Source organism: Blennius ocellaris (assembly GCF_963422515.1).
Source record: "Blennius ocellaris genome assembly, chromosome: 12".
NCBI classification, from domain to species: domain Eukaryota; kingdom Metazoa; phylum Chordata; class Actinopteri; order Blenniiformes; family Blenniidae; genus Blennius; species Blennius ocellaris.
The window spans coordinates 4,803,074-4,825,633 of NC_137661.1; the positions used below are offsets into that span (position 1 = coordinate 4,803,074).

A 22,560-nucleotide genomic window follows, 5' to 3' on the forward strand; every position below is an offset into this window, starting at 1 on the left:
CATGAAGATGTAAGACGAGGGATCCAGATGCATCCCTCCGATGTGTGCAAGCTGATTTTCCAGTGTTTTGCAGAGCACCATGGGAAAGAAGCTGATGATCATCGACACAGACTGTGGGATCGATGATGCTCAGGCTATAATGATGGCCTTGGTGGCTCCTGAGGTGGAGATCCTGGGAATTACCTGCACGTTCGGCAATGCGGCAGTGGACGACGTGTGCCAGAACATCCTGAGGGTGCTGTCTGTCTGCAAGCGCAATGAGGTTGTGAGCAATTCCACAATATTTAAGTCCAGCAGTAGTAAATGTCCACTCTCGGGACGATCACAGTATTGTGTGACCTTTGTCTAAAGGTTGCCTGACTCTCATCAACTCATTGATATCTGGATGTCTTTCCCCTGCAGATTCCAGTGTTTCGTGGTTGTGCTGGCCCTCTGGTCAGAGCCACCAACCCGATCAGCGACCACTTTGGCGGCGACGGCCTCGGAGATGTGATCAAAGACAAAGACCCGCAGTGGGAGAAAAAAATCCAGAAAGAGCACTCGGTCAACGCAATGATCAGACTTGTGTCTGAAAACCAGAAGCAGGTGAAAAACACTTTGTTTCAACTGTTTTATTGTCAGAAGAAAAAAAAATTTCAATCAAAGAATCTATATGAAACAATCAAAATATAACAACATAGCTAAGAAATGCATACTCACATATGCACGTGCAGATTTGCTCATACGACATCAGTATTTTAAGAAAAGGGAGGTGGATTTCTAAATGCCTATGTTCATTTAACACCCGCATTGTACATTTTTACACCACAAACGTGTCTATATATGTTTTCCTACTGTATTAAAAGATTGACTCCCATTTTTTTGCTGACTAAACACCTTATTCACACATTGCATTAAGGTTACACGGGTGTTAAAAATAACATGAGCAGCCTGACAAGATAGGGTGTTGGAACAGTTAATAACTGAGACACTGACAGGTATTAACACCAAACACAAGTTGGAGTTGAACCCATGCCCTTCTCATCATGAGGCTAGTGCACTAGCTACTGCTCCACTGTGCAGGACCATTTTCACTTTGCTTGTTCACACACTGTTTATTTAAAACTGGCATGCTGTGCACTCAAGCATCATACAAATAGCTTTACTTGCATCTATCCATATACCTACGTAAGCATGTTTGAACATGTGTGCACTTACAGCGCAGACTGATATCAGTGTGTACCCATACAGTTAAAAATTAAAATAAAGATAGGCTTTACAATGAGTAAAAAAGAGAAAAAAAAACTGTCTTGTGTTTTCATGGGAAACGAGCTTATTCTGAGTGTGAGAGGAATGACGATGACGTAACGTGTTCACATCTCCTTTGAACAGTTTTGTGTAACTGTGGAACGACAGGACACACCTTTAACATTGTGTTTTAACAGTCATGCTGAAAAATGTAGGAAATAGACTTGTGGATGTCATTTACTCAGGTAGTTGTAACCCAATGCCATTTCATTTTCATTTTATTTCTGGTATAAACTCCTTGAGATGCAGCGTCTCATTTTCAAGGGGGTCCCTGATAATATACCAAAAAAATAGTAGCAAAAAACAGAAGCAACTGTACATGAAACTAATAGACTACAAACCATATCATAAAAAATTATACAAAATATAACAAACCTCCCACACACAATTACACCACTCACACCCAAACACACCAGGACCAGGTTGTTCAGTCAGGTCGACTGTTCCACAAGAAAGTTGCAGCACAGTTTCTTCTGATACAGTTTGAATTTAAAGTCAACAGTTCACAGACGGTGATTTCTGGAAGTGTCCCTGAGCCGGTTGCAGTGTGCCCCGTCAGTAATGCTGTCATACCTCCTGCTGTGATTTGTAGGTCTCCTTGGTAGCTCTTGGCCCACTCACCAATCTGGCTCTGGCTGTCAGGCTAGACCCTGGTTTCCCAGAGAAGCTGAGGGAGTTGTACATAATGGGCGGCAACATGGAAGGTGATACCTGCAGGTGACATTCAAGCTTTGCACTCAAACTTTGAGTAATACTCAAATAACATGCTGTCATGTCGTTGCAGGAAAAGGGAACTTGACCTTATGTGCTGAGTTCAACTTCGCCATGGATCCAGAGTCTGCCTATATTGTTCTGGAAGAATACCTCTGCCCCACTCACATTGCATCATGGGAATTCTCCTGCAGAAATGGCCTGACGTGGGTAAGATGAAGCCTCCTACAGGAGTTCATGACCATGCATGACGAGGGTCTCACTTCAAACCGGGTCCCCGATTGGCAGGAGTTCTTTGAGGAGCTGATCAACCAGGATGCTCCTGCAGCACGCTTCATGAAGACCATCACCTCCCAGTGCTCCGCCTACTCCAAAACCTCTCTGAAGAACAAAAGAGACGTGTACTTTGGACCCGTCTTCGTGTCCTATGATGCCTATGCGATGGCAGCCTGTATCGACAGCAGCTTGGTGACGGAAAGCATCTCCTGTCCGGTCCGTGTGGAGCTGCAGGGTTCCATTGGCCGGGGCATGATGGTCCTGGATCGAACTCACCAGCTGAAGAAGAGGCACAGCGTGTTTGTCTTGACTAAATGTGACATCAACAAGTTCAGCCAGCTGCTAATGGGTTCCCTCAGGCAGCCGCATAAAAACTAATGTCTGGTGAGGAGAAATAAAAAGGGTTGAACTGGTTGAAGTGTTTTTTTAAGGCACTCAGGGGCAGCAAAACCAGTAACACACACACACACATATATATATATATATATATACACTGCTCAAAAAAATAAAGGGAACACTTCAATAACACAATGCAAGTCAATCACACTTCTGTGAAATCAATCTGTCCACTTAGAAAGCAACACTGATTGACAATCAGTTTCACATGCTGTTGTGCAAATGGAATACAGGTGGAAATTATGGGCAATTAGCAAGACACCCACAATAAAGGAGTGGTTCTGCAGGTGGTGACCACAGACCACTTCTCAGTTCCTATGCTTTATGGCTGATGGTCACTTTTTATGCTGGCGGTGCTTTCACTCTAGTGGTAGCATGAGACATGAGTGTACAACCCACACAAGTGGTTCAGGTAGTGCAGTTCATCCAGGATGGCACATCAATGCGAGCTGTGGCAAGAAGGTTTGCTGTGTCTGTCAGCGTAGTGTCCAGAGCATGGAGGCGCTACCAGGAGACAGGTTAGTACATCAGGAGACGTGGAGGAGGCCGCAGGAGGGCAACAACCCAGCAGCAGGACCGCTACCTCCACCTTTGTGCAAGGAGGAACAGGAGGAGCACTGCCAGAGCTGCAAAATGACCTCCAGCAGGCCACAAATGTGCATGTGTCTGCTCAAACGGTCAGAAACAGACTCCATGAGGGTGGTATGTGGGCCCGACATCCACAGGTGGGGGTTGTGCTTACAGCCCAACACCGTGCAGGACGTTTGGCATTTGCCAGAGAACACCCAGATTGGCAGATTCGCCACTGGCGCCCTGTGCTCTTCACAGATGAAAACAGGATCACACTGAGCACATGTGACAGACGTGACAGAGTCTGGAGACACCGTGGAGAACGTTCTGCTGCCTACAACATCCTCCAGCATGACCGGTTTGGCAGTGGGTCAGTAATGGTGTGGGGTGGCATTTCTCTGTGGGGCAGCACAGTCCTCCATGTGCTCGCCAGAGATGAGATCCTCAGACCCCTTGTGAGACCAAATGCTGGTGTGGTTGGCCCTGGGTTCCTGTCCAGGAGTTGGCAGATACTTTAGTCCAGGTCTGGGAGGAGATCCCTCAGGAGACCATCCGCCACCTCATCAGGAGCATGCCCAGGTGTTGTAGGGAGGTCATACAGGCACGTGGAGGCTACAGACACCACTGAGCCTAATTTTGACTTGTTTTAAGGACATTACATCAAAGTTGAATCAGCCTGTAGTGTGTTTTTCCACTTTAATTTTGAGTCCAAATCCAGACATCCATGGGTTAATAAATTTGATTTCCATTGATCATTTTTGTGTGATTTTGTTGTCAGCACCAATCAACTATGTAAAGAACAAAGTATTTAATAGGAATATTTCATTCATTCAGATCTAGGATGTGTTATTTTAGTCTTCCCTTTATTTTTTTGAGCAGTATATATATATATATATATACAGGCGGATCGGTGCAGCATCTGCAGTTAAGCAGACGTTGTATCGGTCCGTTGTGGTGAAGAAGGAGCTGAGCCAAAAAGCGAAGCTCTTCATTTACCGGTCGATCTTCGTTCCTACCCTCACCTATGGTCATGAACTATGGGTGATGACCGAAAGAACGAGATCCCGGATACAAATTAGCTTCCTCCGTAGGGTGGCTGGGCGCACCCTTAGAGATAGGGTTAGGAGCTCAGTCACCAGGGAGGAGCTCGGAGTAGAGCCGCTGCTCCTCCACATCGAGAGGAGCCAGCTGAGGTGGCTCGGGCATCTGTTTCGGATGCCCCCCGGACGCCTCCCGAGGGAGGTGTTCCGGGCATGTCCCTCCGGTAGGAGGCCTCGGGGCAGACCCAGGACACGCTGGAGGGACTATGTCTCTCTGCTGGCCTGGGAACGCCTTGGGGTTCCACCGGAGGAGCTGGAGGAAGTGTCTGGGGTGAGGGAAGTCTGGGCAACTCTGCTCGGACTGCTGCCTCCGTGATCCGGCCCCGGATAAGCGGCAGAAAATAAATGGATGGATGAATATATATATATATATATATATATCTCCAGTGATGTAGACAAAGCTACTAAAGTCATTATTCTAACTGGCCTGTCTTGTGTTGTAGATGTCAGCCCCATTATATTATATATATATATGATATACACTTCAGCAACAGTTATCCTAGAGATGCTGGCTATAAGAGCAACCATGGGAGCCATGAGACACAATACCCACCATGGAAAAGACGGATGGAGGCTAACATCAAGGCAGCATGGAGAGAAGTGAGTCAACTGACAGAGGCTCAGAGAGGTGCAATGAAAAGACCGTTACCCAAGAGGTACACCCAGATGCCCATACCTGAAGCACTCGAAACTGCCAAACAAAGGCTCCAAGCCTTGGCCAGCCACCGAAACAGGTACCTTGGATGGTAGCTTATTAATTTATTTCTTTTGGGCGCAATTCCGCGGGGGAGAAGCCTCTTGGCAGCAGCTGAAAGTGAAATATAAAAACATTGTCCAATCAGGTAAGACCGCTGCTAATTTAATTGTTAATCAATACATTTCTTAACGTAAGTTCGATCATGTGTGACATTGTACAGTAAATATCAAGTGGCCATTTGACTGTACAGGTGTTTTATTCCCAACATAATGCTGTTTTCAAACACATAAATGTCTTCTCACCCATATCATGTGCTGTCAAATAACTAAGGCTAAACTAACGCAGACTTTACTCAGCCAACAGAAAGAAGGCAGATGTAAAACGGGCGGAGGCCCAGCACCTCCACCTTTAACAGAGGCAGAGGAGCCCTAAGCCAGAATGTTGGGAGGCCAGTGGCTGAGGGAATCCCTGGAGGAGCTCCTCTTCAGACCTCACCCCTCAAGATACCACTTCCTTCATAATATATAATATGCCGAGGCCTATATATCTCTTTAAGCCTATTTCTGTTCATCTTTATTTCCCCATCATGTCGTTGTTTTTTGTCACCCAACAGATTGTGATGGTGCTCTCTGCCTGCTGGACCCCCTCATGCCACAACAGACCTTGTAAGTAGGCAACACTCCAAAGATCTTGCAAAATGGTAGTTTAAATATACTGAAACATATTCATCTAGGATGAAGAGTACGAGGAAACCCTGTCTGCTGCCTTTACAGAGGAGGATCCACAAAGGTCTATAGAGGTATGATAGTTCTCATCCCGTTTACATTTCTGAAACATTGTGGTGGAATAAAGAGTGATATTTTGTCTACACTGAAGTATTGACACATTATTTTTAACAGGGCATGGCTGGGCAGCAGCAGGAGGGTCCCTCAACATCCACTGCAAGGACTGACACAGTGAGACAGATGTTCAGTAAACACCAGAGGTTCATTCTGTGGAATTCATGTCCAACTGTAATAATTGAATGTCCTCCTTATGTCTTCCCAGTTATCTGTAAAACAGATCTCTAGACTCCACCTGCTCCAGAAGATGGAAAAAACTGCAAAGGAAATGCAGTAGTTGGACCACCAGATTAGAAAGGCAGATGTGGAAATTGAACTACTGGAGCACCAGTTAAGGGTGGGTGTACAGTCCCAGGTGAACTTTGCTAACTACTAACTACATTAACTAAACTAGCTCTTGTATTTGTAGGAAATAAAAAAGACCAAATGAATTGTGCATCATGTCTTTATTTGGTGGTGGTGGTGGTGGTGGTGGTGGTGGTGGTGATCAGACCCCGAAGTGATGATGGCATATGGCGTCTCTGACAGCTCTGCCATCCTGCATAGCTGACAAGTCAATGGGCTCATCATCCTCATCGGGGTCCTCTCTATGTAGGGCAGGGTGTTATGAAGAACAACACATGCCACTATAATACCACAGGCCCTCTCAGGGTCACCCTGAGGTGACGTAGGCACTGGAGACGGGCTTTCAGCAGGCCTATGGTCATCTCCACCCGGGCTCTTGTCCTGCAGTGAGCCCGGTTGAAGTTCAGTTGGGGGCCTGGTTCAGGGTCTGGGTAAGGGGTCAGCAGCCGGGGTTGGCATGGTAACCCCTGTCACCCAGCAGAAGGCCATCAAACATGTCTCCTGTAATGTCAAGTGGACACATTAAATGATATGCATGAGGGAGAGAGGTGAATTATATTGTGAAAATCCTGAGGCTACTTACCACGTTGCAGTCTGGTGCTGAGGTCTGACTCGCGGTACATCCGTGAGTCGTGGACTGACCCAGGCCACTTGGCCTCCACATTAGTTATGATGTTTGCAGCATCACATATGATCTGGATGGTGCACAGAATAACAGATGTTTAACTATGATGCACTCTTTATCTTTAACATTCTGAAACAATCAATCCTCATGTACCTGCACATTTATGCTGTGAATGGACTTCCTGTTCACAAAATCTGCTTCATTGTGAGAAGGAGCTTTGATGGGGATGTGCGTTCCATCGATGCAGCCTATCACATTTGGGAATCCTGAAAGACAGGAAAATTACTAATCCCACTCTAAGATTGCAGCACAATATCATTAACATAATGTTATTTAATATTTATTTAATGGATCTCATCCTTCACCTGCAATCCTGTGGAACTCCTCCTTGATGACTCTTGAAGGTTTCTCTCCAGGGAAAACAACAAAAGTTGCTAAAAACCTTTTTCGGGCCAGGCACACCTTTCTGATTACCTGCATACACTGCCCTTCCTCAGGTGCTCTGCGTCTCCAATATTGTACAGAAAACTGCCATTTGCGAGGAAACGCAGCGCAACACACAATATCTGCTATGACGTCAGGGCAAGGCTCCGGCTGGTGATGTTGCTAATGTACGGGCCGATTAAACTGTGGATGTACATAATGGTCTCTGCAGTAAAACGGTACCGCTCAAAAAGGAAGGTGTCTGCAAATGCCAGTACATCTCTGGTCTGATGATGATCTGTCTGCCAATATTAAATTCTTGGCGAAGTAACGCTGCGCCTTCATCAATCGGATCATTATCAAAAGCACATTCCATATTGAGGGAATAAAGTTGATGTCTAATTTGCCTCGGGAATAAGGCAGTGCAGAACTGTTTCGCCAAAACTCCCCCGCTGAATGAGGAAATGAAATCCCGTGTCCGTCTGAAAGAGGGCGGAACCAGAGAAAAACTCCGGGTTCATTGACAAAAGCCTGCTCCCGACCAGGTTAGTTCTAGAGCGTCTGTTGCCCTGGTAACATATATACACGTACATTTACTTGGGGGAGGGGGATGCCCCCCACTCCCCAGGCAGGCCCCCATCAGGCCACAAGGTCCCATCTTCGACCAATCCAACCGTGAATAGGGAGGAAGAACCACTACTCAGCCCCCCCCGGAACATGGTGGGAAAGTAGGGTGAAATCAATTTGTGATGTCCTGTGGAAGGAAGCTCCACCGCTGACAACTTTAAAAGAATAAAACCATCCATGAATCATGTCATTGTTCTTTATTTTATACACAATCACAGGTGACTTTGATAGAGAAAACTCATATGAGCAAATGTGAGCAAGTGTGGAAAGGAAAAACTCTCTCCAACAGGAAGAAACCTTTGCAGAAACCAGAGTCAGAAGTGGCAGCTATTCTGCTGAGCGGTTGGGGTGAGAAGATAGAAGAGAGGACAGACAGAGAGATAGATAAGAGAGAGATCCACTCTGTGAAGACTGATCAGGACAGGAGGCTTCAAGCCACCTTCAGCTCCATTGTCAGACATCCAGCAGGGAGGTTGAGAGACAGACTACAGGAGAGAGAGGCAAATGTTAGTGACACGTAATAGTGGTGAATAAGAAAGCAAAGAAGCTCAGTTTAGATCCTCCAGTCTAAACCTATGGCAGCTTTACTACAAAATGATCTGGGGTGTCCTGAAGCAGCTCTCACTGTAAACATTATTAAATAGAAAAGTATTCATCCTAACCTTAAAAACAGAGACTGTTTCAGCCCCCTAACTGAAACTAGTATCTGGTTCCACATAAGAGGAACCTGAAGGCTCTTATAGGGATTTATTACCTCATATAGATCACTATTTATGTTATGGTTGGCTATCGATAATGATTAATAATTATCAAAGATAGTTATTAATAATGTTATTGAAATTTAATCTGATCTGTATCAGATTACTTCGGAGCACCACTTGTCGTAACAGGAAATGCTAGCCAATTCAGTTCTATCAGTCTCATAAGATATACTAAACAGTTAATCAGGAATTTGAATTAATAGTTAAATTAATTACAATGACCAGAATTAACAGTAAAGCTTGAAGGATTTTGGAGTTCTTGACACAAAAGAGGTCGATATTTCATTCACCTTTGTGCCCATTAATAAAACAGCACGTATGATTCCAAAAATCATATTTATTAACAATGAAAACAAATAAATGCAGATTCTAACATCATTTCTAGAATGAGTTTATGTGAATGTGACTTGCTTTGTAAAACGTCAGGAGTAGTCAGATGGTGTTCGGTTACGGTGTGATGTTGTCTTTGATGTGATATGTGTAGGATTGTGAGTCAACAAGTTAGAAAAGCAAAGATTAGCATGCAGACCCTGTGTCTGTGGCAGAGCTAACGTTGGTTTACAGGTTGATCACTGCTCCTAATATCATTATCAATAGAACTCAATCACTGTAACAGAATCAACACATCTTCATAAAGTTAAGCAGTTCTATCATAGTATCAGTTGTTCCTTTGTTCAGACTGAGGAGCTGGTCGCTCAGGTCTGTGATGGTTTTCCTGCTTGTTGAGGAAAACACATAGACGTTCTGTGAGACGTCGTTTCCCTGGTCCCATCCTAGAGAAACTGGTTGGTTTTCCCTGGTTGATGGGAGATCAGACTCTGGGTGCTGATCTCTGGCTCAGGAGAAGGTCTGACCCTCGTGGTTGGGTCAGCAGAGGAGTGGAGGCCTTTTGTGGCAGGACTCTGCCATTAGCTGTATGCCAATGCTGGGTGAGCTGAGCTGCTGGGAAGCAGCTCTTCCCGGGTGTTCACAGGAGAAGACTCGGTGCAAGACTTTCTTGCAAGACTTTTTGTTGAAGGTTTGTGGATTTGAAGGTGTCAAATCCTGAGAACTTCAACCATCAGTGCATGGGGGAAGTGTCTTTTTAGCAGAAAGCAGGGGAGGATTTGCATGGGTCTGCTGTGGCAAAAGGTCCCCCCCCCCCCACTGGGTGTGATGGTTCAATCACATTCCTGGGTCCGAATTCACACGTCATGACTGTGTATCATGACAAATGAAAATTGTCTTTCCCTAGAAATTAACAAACTTTCTGTGGTCTTGAGAGATCCCAACACTCTGCCTCCATTCTACTTTTAGAAAAACTAGGGGCCTCCAGCAAGCCAGCACTCTGAGAACCAAGTGTTCTTCTGGGGTGATATCGGACTAATAGATCTTTAAGATATGATGGGGGCTGGTTGTTAAGAGCTTTATGGATTAGAAGAACTTTGAATTCTACTGTAGATTTAATGGGGAGCCAGTGAAGAGAGGTTAGTATTGGAGTGATGTGATCTCTGAGGCTGGTCCTTGTCAGGACTCTCGCTGTAGCATTTTGAATCAACTGAAGACTTTTTAAGCAGTCATTTGCACATCCTGATAATAGGGAGTTACAATAGTCTACTCTCAAAGTAAATGCATGGATTAGTTTTTCAGCATCACTCTGTCAATATAGTCTTGATTTTAGGGATATTATGCAAATGTAAAGGTAAAGATTCCAATAGATAAGGCAATAATGAGCAGCAGCAGCGCAGCTACACACTACTATCAGGTGAAAACAGGAAGTTATAAGATTACTACACCATCACCGGATGCATTCAGACTCTCTTGTTCATCATGTCCGGTTGGTTAGCCTGTGAGAGTGTTAGAACTTTCTCCCACTGGCTATGATGACCTCTGCCTTATGTGACCTTAGCCCATCAGGATGTTGATGATGAGCTGAAAAACATTGACAAGCTGCATGTAGACAGGTTTCAAAAGACACAAAATATTGACCACTCGACTTCTATGATGTCCTCCATTCGATTGATCATCTTACTTCTGGGTTAGAAGGCCCTAACATCAAAAACATAACTGATGAGTCTCAGGTCCCTCTTCTTCATTCCTGTGACCTTCTCCATCTCTTCCAGTAGCTCCAACATCTGTTACAATACAGAGGAATAAAAGTAAACAAATCTAGCTTATGCTATGAAAAAACTCAAACTTGATTGAAGAGATGTTTTCTGACCTGCTGGTCACTGAAACAACATCTTCATGATGACGTGCTGCTTGATGGCAGGTGATGCAGACGACATCTTCCAGAGGTTCATTCTGTTTGAACGGACCCTCCAGTCCATGAGATCATCATGAAGCGCTGAAGCCAAAGAGAGAAGAGAGAACATATATTAGCGCAAGAGAATAGAATCACTGACAGCACAGTTTGTTTCACTCATCTTGATCTCCTCTCAGGAAAACACAGTGAGGATCCTCCTCCTCCTTCAACAGCCTCAATGATCCTGCAGAGAAAAATATGTTGTGAAAACCAATGAAAAGACGCAGCAGAAAAGTTACACTTTGATTAAAGTCAGAACTGTCTGGGAATTATTATTGCTGTGATTTAAACAATATTAATCAGCCAAGATGCAGAATCAGTTGATATTTTACTTTGACAATATAATCATCAAACTACTGTTGATGATTAAAACCTCTTTATGAAAGTAGTGATCTCATATAAAGACACAACATCAACACAAAGAGTGCAGAATAAATATCTCACCAAGTGGTTCAGTCATTTCTGCCATACGACACACATCTATTGAATAATTGTACAAACTATTGTTATAGTACCTTGTGCTCTCATTCATTGTGTTACATCCACAGTTGGATGACTCCTCCAGATGTTTGTGGGATTTTAAGGCACAACCAACATGCAGCCAGCTTTTGCAAAGTTTGCACTGCATTCATTCCAGCATTTCTGTGTCTGGATGAAAGAAATCCTGCAAAACAAGAGATGTATTCACATTATTTTTGTTTAATTTCATTTAAAATAGAAGACTGCCTCTGAAAAAAGAACAAGTCAATCATCATTTATATTTGTTAGAACTTTCTGTTCACTTTACTGTGTTGATTTCACTGCAGTGTTTACATTATTAAACTTTTTATACTTCTCTTAACTTCTTATATTCATAGCCTGTATATATGTACCTCAATTATTTCTATTTTTAGTGTGTGAAATTCTATTTTAAATGCAGGTGTGACGAGAAATGCAATTTCAGTTCTCTATATGTGTGGCACAGACATAAACATTTAACTTTATTGACAAACATCTAAATGATTCATTGCATTATGTTATACATTTGATAACGTTTAATAGTTTTCTCATGGGAATGCACTGATAAAAAGTTTCATCCCAGATAGATGCTTCTAATTTAGATGCCTTATTATAATCAATTAATTATTAGTCAGATTTTATTGACCGAGGATGATGTAATTTTACACATAAAGACACATTTGAAAAAGCGGGAAGAGAAAAACAAGTTGCATCATAGAAAAGGCGCTTGAAGTGAAAAGTTATCACACACAAATGTGAAGGCGACAGAAGGAAACAGGGATAGAGACTCAGCGCAGATGAATTCCTTGACACTTTTCAGCACCTGGTTGCACACGATTAAATAGAATGAGAAATAGTCTGGTTTCCTTCAGGTGGGAAAAGAAGTCAGAGAAAGAGAAAGCCTGTTCCCCATGTCTGATGCAAACCTTCACAGAAAAGACAAAAAAAAAATTATATATATATATATATATATATATATATATATATATATATATATATATATATATATATATATATACATATATATATATATATATATATATATATATAACACAACAGCAAGCACGTTGTATACATCCATTAATACAGTATGATATGATTACTGGTGTGGTTCAGTGTCGGCACATTCGTCTCTTAACACACCAAAAGTTACTGGAATAAGTTTTCACAAGGCAAGAAATTACACTTTATACACCAAAACAAGGAACAAACACAGAAAGAGCAACTTAAACTTTCATTGCTCCTAACTTAACCACAAAACTCCTCCTACTCTCATTAACACTGATAAACTGCTGCTTCTTATTAGAGCAGGCTGATTGTTTCTATATAGACAACAAGGCAAATCTTTACCTTATGAGATGACAATCCTCCTTCTGTTGAGATATGAAAGGCCGGTAAAAAGAAACGATAAATGTGCGTCTTCTCCACGAATGACTTCTTTCTTGCATCACTTCCGGCGATTGGATCCCGCCACGTCACTTCCCAAGTGTTCATGTCGTCTACGTACCTTCCTGCATGTTCGGTCGGAACGCAAGTTACTGTAGGTCGGCCTCCGTATACATAATTCCTTACATTTTTGGTCTCACATGTCACTTCCTCTATATCGCTTCTGTGAACCAGTAAATGAGTATGGCGGCGCCCGCAACACCGCCATCTTCGATTTCCTCACTGACATCTCTTGCAATCTTAGACCTCAGCGGGTTGAACAAATGTATGAAAGTCATACCTTTCCACATGCTGACCACAGCAGAGAACGGTGGAGCATGGGCAGGCCCACCCCTCCCTACACGCAGAACACGCGCTGTGCGTCGGGCCCCGCGATCCATGGGGGCCCCATTTTGCGCAAGTGAACTAAATTTCCCTCGGGATCAATAAAGTATCATCATTCTCTGCAAATGCGCAAAGGATGCGCGTGCAGTTTGCCGAGAGGCGTGTAGAACACCGCCACCAAGTCAGCCCGAGACAGGAGAGAGAGAGAGAGAGAGAGAGAGAGAGAGAGAGAGAGAGAGAGAGAGAGAGAGAGAGAGAGAGAGAGAGAGAGAGAGAGAGAGAGAGAGGGGAAAAAAAAGAGACGATATGATTGAAAGCGCGAAGCGTCACCATCTGACCAATCAGCGGTCAGATGGGCCGGCAGGCAGTTGTTTCCAGGTGGAGAGTAGAGAGAGAGTAGAGAGTAGAGAGTAGAGAGTAGAGAGTAGAGAGTAGAGAGTAGAGAGAGAGAGAGAGAGAGAGAGAGAGAGAGAGAGAGAGAGAGAGAGAGAGAGAGAGAGAGAGAGAGAGATGGCTTCCAAACATCAATACGATTCAGGAGCTAGCAAAAGAAAGAACAAGTCCAAACAGTCAGAGGCTCGTGCTTCACTTGAAGGTGGGATGTTGTTCAAATAAAAAAGAAAAAAACTTTGTGGCATAAACTGTTTTTTCAGACGTGTGCATCTGTAAAGTTCTTGTTCCACTGTTGATAGAGGCTGTTCATTTGATTGGTTAGTAATTGTAATTTATTATTATTATTGTTATGTTATTGGAAGGGGGGCCCCAAAATAAAATCCTGCTTAGGGCCCCCACTTGGCCAGGGGCGGCCCTGAGCATGGGGACTGGTTCACATCAATCGTTCTCAAGCACGTGTACTTTCACGTCCCAGTCGGTCAGCAACACAGGCAGTTTCTGCGCTTCGCATACCGCGGCCGTCACTGGCAGTTCAGGGTGCTGCCCGTTGGCCTCTCCCTCTCTCCATGAGACTTCACAAGGTGTGTGTCTGCAGCTCGGATTGGGAATCGTTTGAATTTGAAAGATTCCGGTTCCGATTCCTTGTTTCGATTCCGGTCCTGAACGATTATTGATTCTGTTTCTTTTAAGAGACAGGGTCAAAAAAGTTTACATCTTTTACATTAGCTTGCTAACCAGAAGTCTTTCTTTAACTTCTCCATAAATTTGAATTCCATGAACTTTTTATGAACATAACCATTCATTTCTCACAGGGCTGTTTTAAACTAGTATATAAATATCAAATCTATCACCTTGAATACAAATATTATACATTTTCTTTTCACGGGGTACACGTTTCACAAGAGAGCTTTATTTTTGAAACCCTACAAAGTTCCCGAGTGACTGATGCTGCAGGTACCTAAACATGCTGCAGAATATAACCTGCTACAGAAGATGAAACAATAAGGAACAACGTGTTCAAACGAGTTCAGATTAGCAGCAGGTACACTATAAAATCTGAAACAGTTCTTGTTGAGGAAAATGATCATATCTGCCTTCTCAGGCAGTATGCGTGAGCGTTCTGGACAGAGAGTGTCTCCTGCAGTGGAGAACACATGTTCGCTAGGTGTAGAAGAAGCTTGAACACATAAATATGATAAAGCGAGATCTTTCGTTGGTTCCACCACCATGCAGCAGGGTCCTCAGACATAATGACCGGTGGAATTTCCTAGTATATCTGCAGGTCTCTCTCCACTTGTTTCTTGATGGACATGGAGCTCCACTGTGACACTATGTTCTGTGACTCTTCCTCAGCGAACAGCTCCTCCAGTGGACACTTGCTGGACAGTTTGCAGGGAGGTGAAACGGTTCATCAGTATTATCAATCACTAAAAAAGAAAAACATCCATTAAAGGCATTATCATCATTATTAAGATTGAGAACCGATATAATATCAGCTATCGATTGTACACTTACACTCTCTTCCTCATCCTCATTCTCAGGCCTTTTCTCAGACAGCATCAGCTCCACAGTCTTCATCTGTTGACTACAAAGATCATAACGAGCATTTAGAGCTTAGATTTTAGTACCTGAAAACAGTTGTGCATGAATAACATTTCACCTGTTCAATCAGCTTCCTTTGGATCTTGTCCCAGACAGTGTCATCATCCAACTTCTCTTTAAAGCTCCAACGCAGCGGCCACTTGTAGAAAGTTCCTGATGACATCATTCTGAAAAACACAATATTCTTCAAATGTTTTAACAAGCCACAGGAATAAATATTTCTATTCTTCACTCATTTATTTCCAGCTGCCGGCCTCAGTCGCTTACTTTGGGAGCACTTAGATAGGTTTGCCCATACCTGTTTTTTAAGGTTGGACACAAACACTGTGTCTCTCTCTTTCACAGTCAGATGTGCCTCAAGCTTTTTGGAGCATGGGTTGTATCTGTCCGCATGTGGGGCTCTTTTCTGAAGACACGCAGAGTGTTGACGTGTAGAGAACTTTCATGAGATTGATGAAGTCTTCAGCTCTCTGAAAGTCCTCCTCAGTCAGCCGAGCAAGCCTGTATGAAAAAGACATAGGTTCTCTTTTTTTTCTTCACAAAACATCTAACATATGCACTCCCTATAATAGCACATAGTCTATCATAGTAGGGCTGCAAGGTTTATCGACATCGAATGACAATTGACGTTTTGACTACTGTAATAACGTAACCTTGACAGGCTGAGGTTTTTTCCTTCTTTCTCTGGCATTTGAGTGATGTTAACCAATCAGACTGGGTTAGAGTTAGTTATGTTAGCCAATCAGAATGGTGGAGCCTTGTGATCTCAGGTTCAGCTGGAACAGATCAAAGGTCTGAGTTTCCATAAAGCAGATCCTAAAGTATTTAGACAGATGCTCTGTGATTCCTCCAGAAGAGGATGCTGGTCACATAAAAACAAATATTTTTGAAAGTAGATTAATGTGTTTTGTTCTAATGTGGGGCAATTTGAGCAAGAATATGTTGTTTGACAGTCTACAAGTAAAAAATCGTAGTATTGGTCCGAAAAATCACAATTGGGTTTTTAGTAAAAATGGTGCAGCCCTATATCATAGTGACAGCTCTTTGCCGTGAGTCAAGACAATCAATTCACTGATGCATTGTATTCACATTTATACTGTCCTTTGAATTCATATTTACTGTGTACTGTTATTTTTTGTGTCTCATCTGTATTTTTTTGTGTCTATCTCTACCTGTCCCTTTCCATATTTTTGAATCTCTCCAGTATTAGGTACAGAGAGTTCCAGTGTGTTCTCACATCAAGGATGAGTGAGTGTCGGTGCAGCTCTGATAAAAACAATAACATTAATTTTAAGTAATTCAGCACTCAGCAGATGCTTTCCATCCTCGGAGATAAACAATAGTTGTATTCAAAATTGGACTCAAATACTAGTAGTACAGTACTACTCCGCAAAGCTCATAAATAAAAATAAGATCAGAAATTAATTCCATTAATGTCAATGCACAACAGTTAAATAAAGTGAACTTTGTGTGTCTTACGTAGAAGTTCTTGCTTCTCTTGGAGAACCACCTTCGCCATCAAGCACCTCTTCATCCACACAACAGCAGTTCGGACCTTGGCCACCCACTGACTCACTGAATTCAGGGAGTACACACTTTGTGCTGCGAGATTAAGTGTGTGGGCAAAACAGCACAGTTTCAAAAATTGCAGGTGCTTAATAGTTCCATCCATATTGGCAGCATTATCTACAGTGACTACACTTTTATCAGAAATGCCAAACTCTGACAGAATGTCACTGATTTCCTCTGCCACAAGACAACCGGTCTGTGCTTTGTACACAGCTTTTGTTTTTAGCACTTTTTGCTGCATTTTGCCCTCCATCATATAGTATGTGGTGATGGTGAGGTAATGGTCATGTGTCACGCTACTCCAGCCTTCACATGTGAGTGCAACAGAGCAGATGTTACTGAGCTCTGTAAATAAATTGGATTTCTCGATCTCGTACCAAGATGGGATTCATTGATTTGATAAGTAGTCCCTTGAAGGTGGTGTGTATTTGGGGTTGAGGGTTTTCACCATGTCCCTGCAAACATGAACACACATAATGTCACTGTTACTGTAACTTTAGCTCAGTATTAATTAATTTAGCTCTATCGTTATTGCTGAACTTACCTAAATGTTCGTGATGCATTTTTTTTTTACCATATATGCGGTAACCTTTCTGTGGCACTCTTCTATTACACAGACGTCTTTCCTTTGGCCGCTATGGTGAATGGAGTAGGCGTAATCTTGTCAACCGCCTGGCTAATGTTAGCAATTTCAGGTCGTCGTTCATCTATGAAAAAATACATGGGCTAACTAGCTAACTAACTAATTAGCTGGGTATTTGCATTTGAGCTGACCCACCATTTTAGGTCGAGTATAACTTGTTAGCTGCCTCATTGTTGACATAAGAGCTATTATATTGTTTTACTTACCGGATTTGGACTGAAGTGCGGAGTTAGGCTGAGGGTTGGAGCTGGAGGAAGAGGCAACGGAGGAAGGCAGAAGACTGGGCACTCTGTTGTTTGTACACCATGAACACGGAGGTGTTTGCTCATGTTCGCCGTGCATCCTCCTTTGTATGATATAACATGTTTACAAATGCTGCACCGAGCTTAGTTTTCATGGATTTTAATGAAGTGAAGCCAGACTTTAGATCGCCGTCGTACCGTGTCCATGCTTGCTGCTGGCGGATTCTTCTGCGTTGGTGCTCAGTGGATTCTTCTTCCTTAGTGGTGTTTGACGGATTCTTCTTCGTTGGTGTTCTGCAGACTGGGAATCGAAATTTTTAAATTTGAACAGTTCCGGGAAAATCGACAAGTTAGTCCCGGTTCCAATCGATACTCGATGCCCAAGCCTCTCTGCAGCCCTTGCAACTCTACAGTCTCGGGGCTTGAAGGTTCTCCTGTATCTGGATGACTTGCTCATCTGTGCTCCAGCCCGTGCCCAGTGGTCCCAAGACACAGTCCGTCTCCTGTCTCATGTGGCTCGACTCGGGCTAAAGGTGAATGTGGAGAAGAGTTGCCTGCTGCCATCCCAGGCCCCCACCCCCAGCTGCACGACCTGCAGAAAGACCAGGCCATGTCCGCACTCCAACTAGCGGAACCGAGGGTCCTACGAAAGCCCAGGCCATGGACGGTGCTGTAACGCACAGCGCAACGGAACCGTCTGGGCAGCGCTGCTAGATTAGCCTGAAGCGAACCTGCAATTGTGTTTCATGTGCCGCTGATAAGCATCCGTGTTAAGTGTCCGTGCGCGAGCGCATTCACATGCATCATTGCAAGCTCGGGACTCTGGTTTTCCCCCTCAGAACAGGAGTTCTGAGGAGATCTCTGGGTGGAGAACCGAGCCCCGGACCGAGCCCCACCAGAACTTTCTCCCTCTTTTCCTCCTCTCTCTCTTGTCTCCTTCATTAACTCCCCATGCGCGCGCCCCACGCGTATCCCGCCGCCGCCGCATGTGTTAACTGATCGAGATAAGCTCTCCACATAGCCACATTTAGCATCCGAACCGCTAACTTGTGGTGCCGTGATACATCCGTATCGCCACCGGAGTTTGGCTGCATGTCTCAACATCCAGTTAAACTCCGGCGTTATGGTAATGATTTTGGCGTCCCCCGCGCAGAAGTGCGACGGCCATCTTGTTTATCTGGCCGCCGAGCAACCGCCGTGTCCCCAGAAAGAGCAAGTCAAACACCTCTAGTGGCTGTATGGGTCATCACAATCTCTCTTTACGCCCACCTGGTGGTTGCATCGAGTCATTGCACTCTCCCTCCGTGTGCCGCCGCACCCTTAGTGGTCGTCACGTTCACCGCCCCGAACCAGCCGCCTGCCTCCCTCTGGCGTTCATTTGAGATCATTACACCCACTCACACTGGCCTTCCAAGGTCCACCGCCACCTGGTGGTCACTTGTGGTCATTACATCCAGTCAGACTGCGCACACACACACACACACACACACACACACACACACACACACACACACACACACACACACACACACACACACACGCACACACACACACACACACACACACACACACACACACACACACACACACACACACTTTCTGTACATAGTGTTTGTTGTTTAGTAGATTAGATCTCTGCGTTTGATGACGTCTGTTACTTGATTGTGTTGATTTATGAAATAGTTTCAGAATTATTTATGAATTAATGCATTGTTGTAAATAAACACCTGTTAGCTGAATTGAACGATTCCTGGTAATTATTGTGTATTGTTGACATTTCCTTGGTTCGTAGCAGTCTGTGCTCGAATCTGACACCTTGCCTATTATTTAAGATCGTTATATTTACACAGGAATATAACTTTTTCATTATTTGATAATCAATTTATTCAAATTAATTATTTTTCATTAATAAATTATTTTTGATAATTTATTAACTTGAGTTACTCAATTACTCGAGGAGTTGTTAATGAGTAAATGACAGTTTACTTCCATGAATAATTTAAATTTTTCATAAATGACTTCCAGTGATCTAGTACTTTTAGTAATCTATTACTTGCATATAATGTTTAATGCAAATAACCAACCATAAATCCCAACAAGACACTATGCCATCTATCGGAAGTGGGTTACGCTTAAGACTGCATTCCTTCTGGCCATTTCCTCTGCGAAGCGTGTCAGTGAGCTGCACGCCCCGTCAATTAGCAACTCATGTCTGAGGTGGAATTCGGACGGCTCGGGAGTCACTCTGTGGCCAAACACGGCTTTCCTCCCGAAGGTGCTGTCCCACGCTCACCTCCACCAGCCCATTTGGCTGGCGCGGTTCGACCCTCCTCCCAGGGAGCCAGTGGTCCAGCCTGAACAGTTATGCCCAATGTGCACCCTGAGGCCTACATTGCAGCTACTGTAGGCTTTCGGGGGTCTGATCAGCTTTTCCTCTGTTATGGTGGTCCTAACTATCAGACCACCATAACGGAGAGCTGTCTCCCGACAGCGCCTATCTCACTGGGTTGTCATTGTAATTGCCTATGCATGTCGGGCAAGTAACCGTCCTCTCCCATCTGGTGTCACTCTACCAGGAGTGTTGCCACGTCATGGGTTGTCCTAAGGGTTGTGCCCCTGGAGGACATCTGTGCCTCATGGGCATCGTCGGGCACTTTCTCCAGATTCTACAGGGTGAATGTGGCCACACCTCATCCATTGGCTGTGGTCCTTCAGCCAGAGTCCTCTGACTCTACAAACTGAACACTGGTGAGCAGGATTCTTCGTGACCTTTCTGGTATTAGTAATTCAGTGCTTAAAGCAACGCTCCTGGCGGTCAGCAGGAATCAAATAGAACGAACAGTTACGAATGTAACTATGGTTCTATGAATCCCGAATGACCGCCAGAGCTCTTTGTCACTTGGAACCCTTGCGTGATCGCAAGACGATTCTGTAGGAAAGTGACTTGGAGCGACACCTGAAGATATAACCTTCATCTGGGTCATCCAGGGGTCACAGACGACATTGTTGGTATACATACTCGCACTGCGCATGTGCGAAGGGGAATATTTAGTGCTTAAAGCACCGCCTCTGGCGGTCATTCGGGATTCATAGATCCATAGTTGCATTCGTAGCTGTTCGTTTGAAAAACAGCAACTTTTTTTTTTTTTTTTTTTAGCCATAACATTGGTATGGACAGGTGGAACCAGCAGATGGCGGTAGTGCAACTTTATGGACGCTAACTGCCTTGAACCTGAGTGAAATGTAATCGTGTAATCTTTACATGACTCAGCAATCTGACCATCTCATCTGTGCACAGTGACGCATTATTCCTCTGACAGACACGTTCACTGAGTGCATTGGTTCAACTCACTACAGTTATCCAACTTCAATCTAACTTAAGAGGACCAAACACCCCCCCCCCAAAAAAAAAACTCCACATTGAGACATTCTGCTCATATTTGTTTTTCTTTAATTGGATTTGCAGACAAACCGAGGCATCCAATACCAACCTCAAATTGAAATATCTTTCCCATTGTTCAACCAATTTATTGCCTCAAAGGGCTTTTAGAAAGTGCAGGGTCACTTTACTAAATAATATAAAAATAAAACACCAAGACCAATTCTGAAGCTTTTGGGGATTTTTGCCATGAAGCAAGAAAAAATAAATCTTAAGTCATGTAATGAAAGCTTCCTGCTGCTACATAAAAACCTGGTACAATGGTTTCCGATGAGAGTTTTCAAAACATTTTATTTATTCTTTTTTTTTTAAAAACCCAATAAAAAGCAAAATTATAGCTAAAAATAGGGTGGGTGTTCCAATATTAATACTGAACTTTGACTCAGAAGGTCGTGAAGAATGAAACCTTCCTTATTAATGACAAACTAGCCTCAGTGTAGAACACGCTGATGGCGTTTTGAACTCAGAGGAAACTGTTAAAACAGATCCCCCCCAAAAAAGAAGCTTTTCTTCAACCATTAATAATAATAATAAGCCGGAGAGACAAAAATGCAGGGCTGGTAATTCAATGCTATGGGTCGATTCTCTCGTTTGAAAACAACTTGATTGCTGTTCAGTTGGCGTTGTCGGAGGAGCTGGGCCAGGGCTCAGAGCTGCGCCGGCTCCACGGGTGGCGCCACATGTTCCACGGGATGTACGCTCGACCCATCTCTGTGGGAGAGGGCTGCGGCGGAGGGGCAGAGCTATTGACCAGATCGGTGAGAGCCGTCGAGGTGGACGTCGGTGAAAAGGGGTTTAAGGCGGAATCTGCACTTGTGGACCAAATGGAGCTGCCGAAGGGCGCGGTGGCCGACCACGGGTTGGAGGCGTTTCCCAGGAGTGACTTCAAGAAGAGAGAAAAACACGTTAACGTCTCAGCTCTGAGGACGGCTTTCTATTTTTTTTTTCAACTTTATTTACATAGCACCAAATACAACACAGTCATTCCTAGGTACTTTTAACAGAGAAAATAGAAAAGCCCACGTAAGCAAGCAGGTTTATTTGCGACTGTGGAAAGGAAAAACTCTCTCTAATAGAAGAAACCTTTGCAGAAACCAGACTCGGAGGTGGCGGCATTCTGCTGACAGGTTGGGGTGAGAGGATAGAGGAGAGGAGAGGAGAGGGAAAACAGAGAGATAGATTGGGTGGGGAGAACAAGTATTTGATACACTGCTGATTTTTGAAGCTTTCCCACTTACAAAGCATGTAGAGGTAGAGGTCCAAATATTTTCCAACTGTTATGATATTAAACCAGCCGTAGCAGTTCTATCATGACAGTAGCATGATTTTAGAGCAAGAGTGTAAAGTAGCAGGTTGGCAAAACAAAACAAAACAAAAAGAACAAAAACATGATTTTGATAATTGAAAGAATAGCAGAAAACAAGAAAAATCAGCAGCAAATCTCACTGATGATGAGTAGA

The 22,560-nt window shown here is 43.8% G+C and overlaps 2 protein-coding genes across 3 annotated transcripts in view; one reads left to right on the forward strand and one right to left on the reverse strand.

The window, feature by feature from the left end:
• Positions 1 to 77: 77 nt before the first annotated feature.
• Positions 78 to 2,652, forward strand: LOC308137103 (inosine-uridine preferring nucleoside hydrolase; the record flags this gene model as incomplete). Its single annotated transcript, XM_080505677.1, has 5 exons — positions 78 to 262; positions 403 to 585; positions 1,880 to 1,991; positions 2,072 to 2,208; positions 2,287 to 2,652. Exons 1-5 carry the CDS (start codon positions 80 to 82, stop codon positions 2,650 to 2,652), a joined length of 981 nt encoding a protein of 326 aa, XP_080361803.1. The 5' UTR covers positions 78 to 79.
• An 18,443-nt stretch (positions 2,653 to 21,095) lies between these two features.
• Positions 21,096 to 22,560, reverse strand: part of tmem131 (transmembrane protein 131) — a 38,549-nt gene continuing 37,084 nt past the window's right edge. For both annotated transcript variants that reach the window (XM_080506005.1, XM_080506004.1), the window contains exon 41: positions 21,096 to 21,983. In XM_080506005.1, coding sequence (XP_080362131.1) covers positions 21,714 to 21,983 — 270 coding nt within the window. In that variant the 3' untranslated portion in view covers positions 21,096 to 21,713. The remainder of the gene's footprint in view (positions 21,984 to 22,560) is intronic.